Genomic DNA, 10553 nt, shown 5'->3' with positions numbered 1-10553 from the left:
GAAAGACAAAAACAAGAAAATAATAAGAGTTAGTTAGGCGGAAGAGATGTTAGGCCAAGTAATGAAAAAGGTCATGAAAATGCAAGACATAATGGAGGCCACCATTGAAGAGGAGATTGACAGAGAAATGAAAGCGATTGAAGGAGTGCTTCGTAGAAAACTAGGAGAGGCGACTGTTTCTTCGGGTTTATCTGTTAAACCAAGTCCATTCACCTTGGGATGAATACTACACTCAATTCGAGATCGTTAGTAAAATAAATAATTGGTCGATTAACGAAAAGGCGAGTATGCTAGCAGCCATGGTACGTTTACTGGTTTCCGATCGTTTGAATTATTCAAAACTAACATCTGCTTTTGAACTTAGATTTGGTGATGAACACTTGGATCGTGTTGGTTAAAAAGAAGGATGGTTCAACAAGATTTTGCGTTGATTATAGAAAAATAAATGAAGTTACCAAGAAAGATTCTTATCCACTTCCTAGAATTGAATGCTGTCGGTAGTTCGTCATGGTTTTCCACTTTAGATTTGCAAAGTGGTTATTGGCAGGTCGAAATGGACGAGACAGATAAAGAAAAGACTGCGTTTACTTCATCTGCGGGTTTGTGGCAGTTTAATGTTATGCCGTTCGGACTTTGTAATGCGCCGAGTACATTTGAAAGATTAATGGAACGCATATTAAGCGGTTTATCTTGGAATACTGCGTTAGTTTATTTGGACGATGTTATTGTTCACGCTGGAGATTTCAATGAAGAAATGATTCGTTTGCGCCAAGTGTTTAGTAGACCAAGGGACGCTAATTTAAAATTAAACCCCAAAAAATGTTACTTGTTCCAAAAACAGCTCAAGTATCTTGGGCATGTGTTGTCCAGTGAGGGCGTGCAGACTGAAACTGAGAAGACAGAAGCCGTAAAAAGCTGGTAGATTCCCTCTAACGTCCATGAAACAATAAGTTTTCTACGACTTTGTAGTTACTATCGTCGGTTTGTGAAGAATTTCTCCGATGTTGCCAAACCCCATTTTGCCATCACTGAGAAGAACAAGATGGTTGCGAGAAAGTCATTGGTTACTACAGCAAAACTCTTCATAAAGCACAGAAAAACTGATGCGTCACAAGAAAAGGACTTTATGCCGTTGTTAAGTCCATCGAAAACTTTCACTGGAAGAGATTGAAATAAATTTTTCTTCAATTTCTGCAGAAGATTTGAAGAAGAAACAGCGAGAGTTGAAAAGAATCATTGAATGGTTCAAAAAGGAAAGAAGACCAGAATTTAAAAAAGTTTCTGGGTCAGACCCTATTTTAAAAGGGTATTTGGCACAATGGAGAAGCTTGAAACTGTCAGATGGTTTGCTCTACAGGCTGTGGGAAAGTGCAGATGGTAGAGAAACGAAAGAGAAACTGGTTTTACCAACAGCGTTGATAATCGAAGTCTTAAAGCATCTTAACGATAGCTCTTTTGGTGGCCACTTAGGCATCAACAAGACGTTGGAAAAAATTAGAAATCGGTTTTATTGGATTATTGCCGAGAAGATGTTGAAAACTATTGCAAAATCTGCGATGCGAAGATGCAACAGTTTAACGTCGGGTCTCCGTTTGAGAGAATAGCTATCGATATTCTTGGACCACTGCCGATGAGAATTCCTGGAAACAGGTATCTAGCTGTTATAATGGATTACTTTACAAAGTGGCCAGAAGTTCTTCCTCTACCAAATCAAGAAGCTGAGACTGTGGCTGGAGCACTGATTGAAAACGTAATTTCAAGATTTAGGGTTCCAACTAGGTGGACCTCGGAAATCTGTGGATCTCGCTTTTTTCGTAGACCTCGCTTTTCCGTGGCGTTGTATATTAATTTGTGATTGGTTATTTGTTATACTATAAAACAAAGAAGGCCACGGAAAAGTTAGGTCTACGAAAAAGCGAGATCCAAGGATTTCCGAGGTCCACCTAGTTAATTGTATTTGGCCATTTAACATTTAGCAAAGAAAGTTGTAGGATAACTTAATTTTTTGTGTTCTTCGATATTTGAAACTGATAAAAATAATTATGTTCCTGATGAAAAAAAAGTTTGACTTCAGAATGATAGCATCGATATTGTAAAAGAAAATACCTCAGAACAGAATATTACAACACAGAAGACACAACTTCACGTCATTGATGATGTTTTCCACAAATACTGAAGTAAATTGTCCCACTTCTGAAACAAATCGTTCACTTGCAATTGCAAGTGTTGTTCCATTGTCTTTTTTAAGGTCCTTTCATGGTCCGCCTAATCATCTAAGTTTGTTCGTCACAATTTGCGAAGCCTCCACCAGTCCCAGAATTGCAATGACCGGAAGGGTCCCATCGTGCTGTTCTTCAAAGTATTACAACAAAAGCGAGAGCAAAAATCGGTAGAAAGTTTTGTTATTCGCAATTGAACCTCTATCGATGCTTTCCACAAAAATCTTCCCTAATCTTGTTCTTGAACAAAAAACCCCACAGCAAAGTGTTGCTGAAGATAAGAAAATTTTACTTCAGATTGACAACACAAAAGAAAATACTTCAAAAAGGGCATCACAACACAGGAGATCTCTGTGCTTCTCTGCAACTTTCCAAAAGGGGTGATGAAGTTTAAGTCTTATTCCAAAAAGTTGTTCAAACTCCCATTATGTTGCTGATATCTAAAGATCTCCATGTTTCTCTGCTTTCCAAAGAGGATTGTGAATCATAAAGCATAATCCAAAAGTTCTCCAATCAAACCGCACAGCGAGGAGTTTCCGAAAAATTGACTTCAGAATGACAGCCTTGACAATGCAAACGAAAATACCTCAAAACAGATCATTACAACACAAACGATCTCTACGTTTCTCTGCAACTTTCCAAAAGAGGTTGTGATTCCTTAAGTTGTTCAACCTCCCATTATGTTGCTGATGTCTAAAGATCTCCATGTTTTTCTGTTACCTTCCATAAGAGTTTGTGACGCATAAAATATCTTCAAAAATGTTGTCCGTCATTGAAACCACGCAGTGCGGTGTTTCTGATGGGAAAAAGTTTGACTTCAGAATAACAGCATTAATAATGTGAAAGAAAATACCTCACTCAGAACAGATTGTTACGATTGTTCCGTTGTCTTTCAAGGCTTGACTGTCGATGAATAAAGGATTTTATTGTGGGAATCGCATCTGTCTGTTCTGCTGGAAAGGGGGCTCTTAACCTCAAAAACGTGGATTTTCATGTTTGTTGCCTTTCGTTTCATTCGTCCATTTCCATTTGCCCTTCTGTTCTCAATACGTGTCTGCTTCACTTCAATGAAGGTTGTTCAAATTCTCATTTTGTTGTGATATTCAAAGATCTTCAAGTTTTTCTACTATTTGAAACTACACAGTTAGGTGTTTTAACCTCACAAATGCGTCGTTTCGAGTTTAGATTGCATAGGCAGCACGTAAAACACAAAATGTGAGCAATGCCAACTGTCACAGGATCGAATTTTTTTCAATGCGATGGGTTTTTGATCCACTGAACGTGGCGGAAGCTCATTGGCCGAATCACGACACCAGCGCCACCAACGTCGAAATGTCAATGTCAATGTCAATCGTCGGACGAAAAAAACGGTTGTTTTTTTTTTGGAAATCGTGTCCTTTGAAGAGCGAAAAGAATTCCCAAAACCAGTTGCACATGACATAACAACATCTTCAAGCAGAAAACCGGTGGAAAACGTAAACATATGACAGCAGCGCCACCAGCGCCACCAACATGAAGTTGAAATGTCAATCGTCGATAGACCAAAGGTTTTTTAAAAATCGAGAAAACGGCCCCAGAAGCGCCCAAAGACTCAAAACCTCGCGCATTTGTTGGAGGAAAGGGTCCTCTATCCGAAAATCGAGCCAAAAAACGCCTCGATCTTTCCGGTTCGGAGGAGAAGCGCCCAAAGCGAAATACTCGGACCTCTCAACTATCGAAGCGAGAGAGCCTGCTCAAGATTTAGTAAGTGTTAATGGAAATTCATTCAGATCAAGGGCGAAACTATGAATCAGGGTTATTTTCTTCAGTTATGAAAATCCTGGGCATTAATAAAACAAGAACGACTGCACTTTACCCACAATTAGATAGAATGGTTGAGAGGTTCAACAGAACAATTTTAGATTACCTTTCAAAAATTCGTCGATGAGAACCAAGGTGACTGGAACGAGAAAATCACTCTTTGCATGATGGCGTATAGAACTGCCGTAAATGAAACTACGCGAATTACACCTGCAAAATTGATGTTTGGAAGAGAGCATCGGCTACCTATAGATGTAGTTGTTGGTCAATTACCTGAAGAATTGGAACAAACTTTGCCAGAATGGGTTAACAAAATGCAGAAAGACTTATGGAATTTTCATGAAGATGGCAGAAATAACATCAGTACGGCAGCAACAGAGTGAAGGCGAGATACGATCTTCGAGCTACGGGGTCCAGGTATAAAGAAGGCGACAAAGTTTGGTTTTTCAATCCTAAAAGAAAAAAAAGGAAGATGTCCAAAGCTCCAGAAAGACTGGGAAGGGCCGTATGAGATTTTGAAATGTTTCAATGATGTAGTATTCAGAATCCGCATGAGCCGCAATAATAAACCGAAGTGATGGTTTGTTTCCATATAGAGGTAGAGAAGAAGTATTCTCCGAGGACGTTGAAAATTAAGAGGGGGAGAGTGTGACGATAGTAGGCTAGTATGTGATGAGTAGGCTAGTTTGGAATAATAATAAGTTTTGTTTTTGGACAGTTGTAAAAATAATAAAGAGAAAACGTTACAATACACTGGCACTCATCTTCACCCCAACAACTTTTTGATCTCTCATCACATATGATTAAATTGCAATGATAGCACTGATAACGAGTTGGTTCGACTGAATGTATATGATAAAGGGTCAACCAATTTTTTTGTTGTAGCTTAATACACCATTTGCAGATGAATTCTTCCTCTTCATCTTCCCAAACTTTATAACAATACATATTACTCATTGTTTAACCTTTTTTTGTTCACTAATTTGCAAGGATACTTTCAGAAATATCACGGATGCGGATGCACTACGAATTGAATCAAAGTCGATGTGGATGCACTAAAGAAAACTAAAACTCCTTGAACCGTCTGGCTAAAGTCCTTCTCAACAAAAGAGGGGACTTCTTATAAAACTAAAAGGGTGGGTGAAAATACAAGAGTGTCGTTTTGACAAAATGAAACAACAGCAAGTTCGCGTTAATGTTGTGGATGAGTAGTTTTATGCAAGTCTAACAGTAGCAAATGACATAATTATTATCGAACTAACAGATGCAGAAAGATCAATGATGGCCTTTAGGGAAAGACATTTGAATGGATGCAAAGAAGTGATACCTCATGGGTTGAAACTTGTACAACGGTGTGCAAAACCACCAGTTAAACTTTTTTTAGGACAACCAAACAAAGGGAAAGAGCCTTGAAAAGAATTACCGATCTAATAGAATGTGAATCAACCACAATTCAGATTGAGTTTGGTTAAAATAGATTTTTTTTTATATTAATAAAATAAAAAATATATTTTAGCATAACACCCTCATTAATATCAGTTGATAGTCAGTCGACACAACACTATCATCATGTGCAACTTGAAAAAGCTGTTATGTAAGAAGTTCTCCAATTATTAACAAAGGTTAATTACTTTTTTCATGTGGTCTGATAAAGAACCATTGGATGAAGTCCATAAACTTAGCCAAACATTTGGCTAAGTGTCGGACTGCCCTGGTGGCATCACCTCCTCTCCCTAAGGATCCGTGGCAGCCGCCCTTTGAACCAAAAAAGGAGCGCTACAAGATTGTCCAACTCCCCATCTTTATGGATGATGAGGAGTTATGGGCTTAGTTTTAGCTAGTGTAACGTACTTTGCTCCTCGAGCCTTACCTTCCCCGAACTTTCCTCGCGGTCCCGGTCACGACTACCCCAGTGAAGAAGGAGGGTACAATTAGATGGAAGGGTGAGCGCCACAAGTTTGAAGCGTGACTACGGGTCCAGGGAAGTACCCAAACCCGAAGGTAGTACGACACGAGGAAACAAAATAAAAAAGAAACTTACTATCAGCACAACGTGTATTAAAACGTAGGCGCGTGGTGATGGGAAATAACAATACAGTGACTCTATCACCAGCGGGATGAATTAGCACACAATAACAATAATATCCAAGTGAATAATATTAACCCATTACCGCCCAGTGTCCAATATATAGGACAGCCAGTTTACAATTTTTTTAAAGTACTTTAGAATTGTTTTTTCGGTATGTTTTAATTTTTACCATAAACTACTGTCTTTTGACTTTCCATTAACATTTTTTTTCAAGCAAATGGTTGTTTCAGTTTGTGACGCAATCTCAGGCCTAGCGCGCGTTTTGGTTACCGGCTCGGCCAACCCTGACGGGAGGCGGGGGTTCAAGAACCAAAAAAAAATACCAGAAGGGCGCCACGGGTTTTCGGTACCAAAACTCAGCGCCACTAGGCTTGTTAAAAACCCGAAAACTTACCTTGTTAGTGTATAGGGGGTTGAGATGAGGAATAACGGCAAACAGAGTCTCAACAAAAATCTATATAATGACTACGAAGTTGAAGTATAAAAGAACAAAGGCGAATCGTTACAATCTAAACAAAATACTACAAAAACAATAAAATGTCAACAAAAAAACAAAATATTCAAATTAACCGGTTAGCGCTTTGACTGCTTGGCGCAATCACCTCTAGGCGCACTTCGCGAAAATCGCAGCTGCAAATTTCGGCCTCCGCTCGCGCCCGCGACAAACAAGTGACGAACCTTAACTATCCCAAATTTGAATACTCGTAAAGTTGATCTTATGTCTGAAGGACAAACAAAAAAAATTAAACTTAAAGTCTGAAGGACAAAGAACAAAACTTAAATTTAAAACGTCTGAAGGACTTAATCAATTAAAATGGTACTAAAATCTTATCTCCAATCACGCTGGGACGTCCTCTGGCGGATGAGTTCGACTCCTTGCCCTTCTGCACCCCACGGACCACTCCTGGAATCGGTGGGAGCCGAGATGGATATTATCCACGACGTTGAACGACGTCGCCCAGATATTATGGAGATGAGATAGACCCGAAACACGAGGGGTGAGAAAGAGAGAGGGGGAGGGAGAGAGACCTTTGTATGGTGGGCGGCCTCAAAGATTTAATGTCTTGGGGTGGTTCTGGAACGCTCCCAAAATCCGACCGCAGTCGAGGGCACTTCACTGGCCCAAACTAGGGTATTACGCTGTCAAATCCGACGCCGTCGTTTGCCACCAAAAGGATTTCGCACACAATTACCACTTTTGAGGCTTTTATACAGCGCTTCCCTGGATGCGTTCTTCCCAGTACGATCACCAAAACGGAAAAGAAAGAAGACCAAGGTGAAACCTTCAACTCGCGATACTCCAGAAAAAGTGTTGACGATCGTCACAAAAACTCTCCACCTTCGCGCCGTTGGATGCGCGTTATATTGTTATATTCCTCGTAAATTTGACTGTTACATGTTTTTAGCAAAAAAAAAATTAAAAAACCTCGGTTTTCAGTGCATTTGTCACTTCACCGTATTTAATTTTTTTGCTGTAAAATGATAAACTGAATATATAATTTGACGTATGGATTATTACATGTAAGGTTCAATCTTAACAAAACCACATATTTTCTACATATTTTCTGCCTTTTACATAGTAATAATAGGTCGTTAATTATGCTGTCCTATATATAGGACACTGGGCGGATTCGTTAAGTTTACAGAAGTATGTCTGCGCATATTTTTCTTGTCGAATTTTTGCATATTGCTTTACCAATGCAAACAATTTTATTCTTAACTATGAAGGGGATGATAGTCTTCATAGGGGAGGGGGGATGATTATATAATATACAGGGAAACCTAGAAATTGACATACATGAGTAAGATTTGGACATAAAAATAAAGCAAAAATCAACTCTGGTCGATCAAAAGACTTCCAAATGTCTAATATAACTCGTAGCATTTTTTAAAAAACTTTATGAGTCGCAAAAGTTTTAAATTTATTACACTTAGAACCAACCATATGGTGTTGAAAAGAGGTACTTATGATCACCGATTTGATGAAATGAGCAGGTTTTCAATCTCAAATTTTTCCAATTAAGCCTTTAAGGCTAGAATTAGTAGAAAAAAAAGCCGGACCTCCAATCATGTATTTAAAAAATTCTTACCAATTATGAGAGGAATTGAACAAAACGACTGGTTACCAGATAAATATTCCATTCAAATTAGAAAATGAAAAGTGGTCCAGGACGGTTATCACAATAATGATAACAATTATCTATACACGAATTTTATATAATCTATCCCACAAAATTTTTGTCGCTTTTGATTTTCGAAGAATTGTTGCGAAACTTGTTTGTTGCGAAAAGCTCAGACTCTAGGGGTTGCACCTTACGTAAGGAGTGAGGGGAAAATTTATGAAAAAAATTTTTTTTTGTTATAAATATAATATACAACCCAGCATAGAAGGTTTTGAGTCATGTTATATTGGTCAGTAAAATATATTACCTCTATTTATTTAATGAACGTTTCTACATGAATCTGCCCAGTGTCCTATATATAGGACAGCTTAGAAAAAATAGAAGACAAACATTTTTTTTCAAAATTTTTATGTAGGATCACTCAGGTATCTGAACTAAACCTCATATGTAAAATTAATGAAAAAACAATTATTATTTCTGGTAGCGGGCGTTAATGGGTTAATAACAATTTAGAAACAAGGGTGCGATTCTCGAAATCACACTAAAAGTTTAGTGCACTGAATTTTTAGTTCGCGAAAATCAGTGTGGTATCAAAGATATTGTATTCTCGATCATCAGACTAAAAAGTGCACTAATATATTTTAACTGAATCTGTGGTAAAACTTCAACACATGCCCAAATTTTGGGACTGTACACGAAATTGTGTATAGGACTGTATCACCTAGTTACATTTTTACTTTTGTTGGGTTTGCTGTTAATATCTGAAATATTGACAAACACTAATCTAATCGTGTCAGTTCTTAACACTTTAAAGCTTGAAATATAGGTAGATTGGAGAGAATCTTGCGACACTTCTAGCGCGAGTTCTTGCTTATGTGTTTACACTGTTTGCAATAAATAATGCGAGTTTATCTCGCGAGAATCTGGTGAGTTCTGGTTTTTGCAGTTTTCTCACAAACCCCTTATTTGAAAGAACTTGAGCAAGATCAAAAATGCTTGTATACACTGGAGAGAAAATTGCTCGCGCGAGAATTTCTGCGAGTTCCAGAGAGTCAACTTCCAGCGGTAGTTACATTAGAACAGCACTGTCCGACAGAAACTCAGGCGAGATTTCTCGCAAGTTTATTTCCACATTTTGAAAAGAAAATGCACTGGGTGCAAATAAAATGTTTATTTTATGACTTGGCTCATTTAGATTTATTAAAATCCTTACATTGAGATGTCAATAATTGCCGACCGTTGCACATGAAACAAAAAGAATCTTCGAAATTTGAGATGTTGATAACGTCGTCATTTCGTTTTTATTCAAACATATTCATTAGTTCCACTTGCTTTGTTTCTAAACTTACGAGCAATTAAACGAATCCAAAACGGTCAAACCACAGTAAAATTCGGAAATACACAAGTGTTTTATTTACAATTTTTGTTTTTTAAGTTAAAGATCACGCATAGCACATCGTAGTCCTTCTTTACTATTCCCTCTGCATCGAATGGGACGTAAATCTTTTACTTTTCCAACAAATTCCTGATTTGACAAATAATGGCAATAATTGTAACAAACAAATTTTGACAGCTCTCCCAATTTTTAAACCATTACCAATTTTAAATAAAATCACTAGCTGTCTAGATACACTCTGCACTTACATACACTTGTCGCCACCAAAATTGGGGCCACAGTTTCAGTTGAAATACGGTGTATTAGAGCGGTCTAAATATTAATTTGGCAACATCGCAAAAATTTAATGTCAAGTTTATTATCTCAGAAATTAGTTTGTCAAACGGAATCCAATTCATCGAAAATGACCGAAAGAAATACAACTCACGGGTTAGTGTCGAACAAAGGGAGTATTTGCTAAACTTCATGGAAAATCATCTGATTTTGAAACAAGGCAAGTTTACTGCCGATTTTACATATAAAAAAGCACAGGAGCTATGGAAAGAATGCAGTGAAGTTTCAAATGCCAAACTGGGCGCCTTTAAAGACTGGAAAGATTGGAGGAAGGTATTGTTAATCATTCTGGCACTATATTATTAATAAGTGCCGAAGTACGAAGCCTCAACATTTCCACAATCGTTCAAACATATAACTTAATTCAGTTCATACCGTCATCGTCAACTTGTTAAGAAAAAATACAAAAACAAAAATTGATTAGCTTTATTTTAGACATGGAAAAACTTACAAAGTTGTCTAAAAGGCAAGAAAAGCGCTATTAAACATCATCAGAGGGCCACAGGAGGAGGTAGCCCAATTAACAAGGAATTGACAGTTTTTGAAGAACGGGTGGCAGCCCTCAACAGCGTAATTGCAGCGGAAGGTCATAC

General features: G+C 37.9%; 1 protein-coding gene across 1 annotated transcript; it reads left to right on the top strand.

Annotated features, from left to right (window-relative positions):
- The first annotated feature begins 4029 nt into the window (after positions 1 to 4029).
- Positions 4030 to 4597, top strand: LOC148169322 (uncharacterized). Its single transcript, XM_088044139.1, has 3 exons — positions 4030 to 4065; positions 4121 to 4382; positions 4437 to 4597. The coding sequence occupies exons 1-3, from the start codon at positions 4030 to 4032 to the stop codon at positions 4595 to 4597; spliced, it is 459 nt and encodes a 152-aa protein (XP_087900265.1).
- The last annotated feature ends 5956 nt before the right edge of the window (positions 4598 to 10553 follow it).

This window comes from Gnatocerus cornutus, chromosome 8 (assembly GCF_029298725.1).
Source record: "Gnatocerus cornutus isolate USDA-ARS CGAHR chromosome 8, icGnaCorn1.1, whole genome shotgun sequence".
Taxonomy (NCBI): Eukaryota; Metazoa; Arthropoda; class Insecta; order Coleoptera; family Tenebrionidae; genus Gnatocerus; species Gnatocerus cornutus.
Note: the sequence above shows the minus strand (reverse complement) of the source record. Positions and strands in the feature narration are given on the sequence as shown.

Bases quoted from the DNA above. Each gene is read 5' to 3' on its own strand.
- LOC148169322 (XM_088044139.1), top strand. From the start codon at position 4,030: ATGAAAATCCTGGGCATTAATAAAACAAGAACGACT. The intron at 4,066-4,120 runs GCACTTTACCCA...GAACAATTTTAG, and splicing joins TTAATAAAACAAGAACGACT to ATTACCTTTCAAAAATTCGT. The intron at 4,383-4,436 runs GTACGGCAGCAA...TACGGGGTCCAG, and splicing joins AGATGGCAGAAATAACATCA to GTATAAAGAAGGCGACAAAG.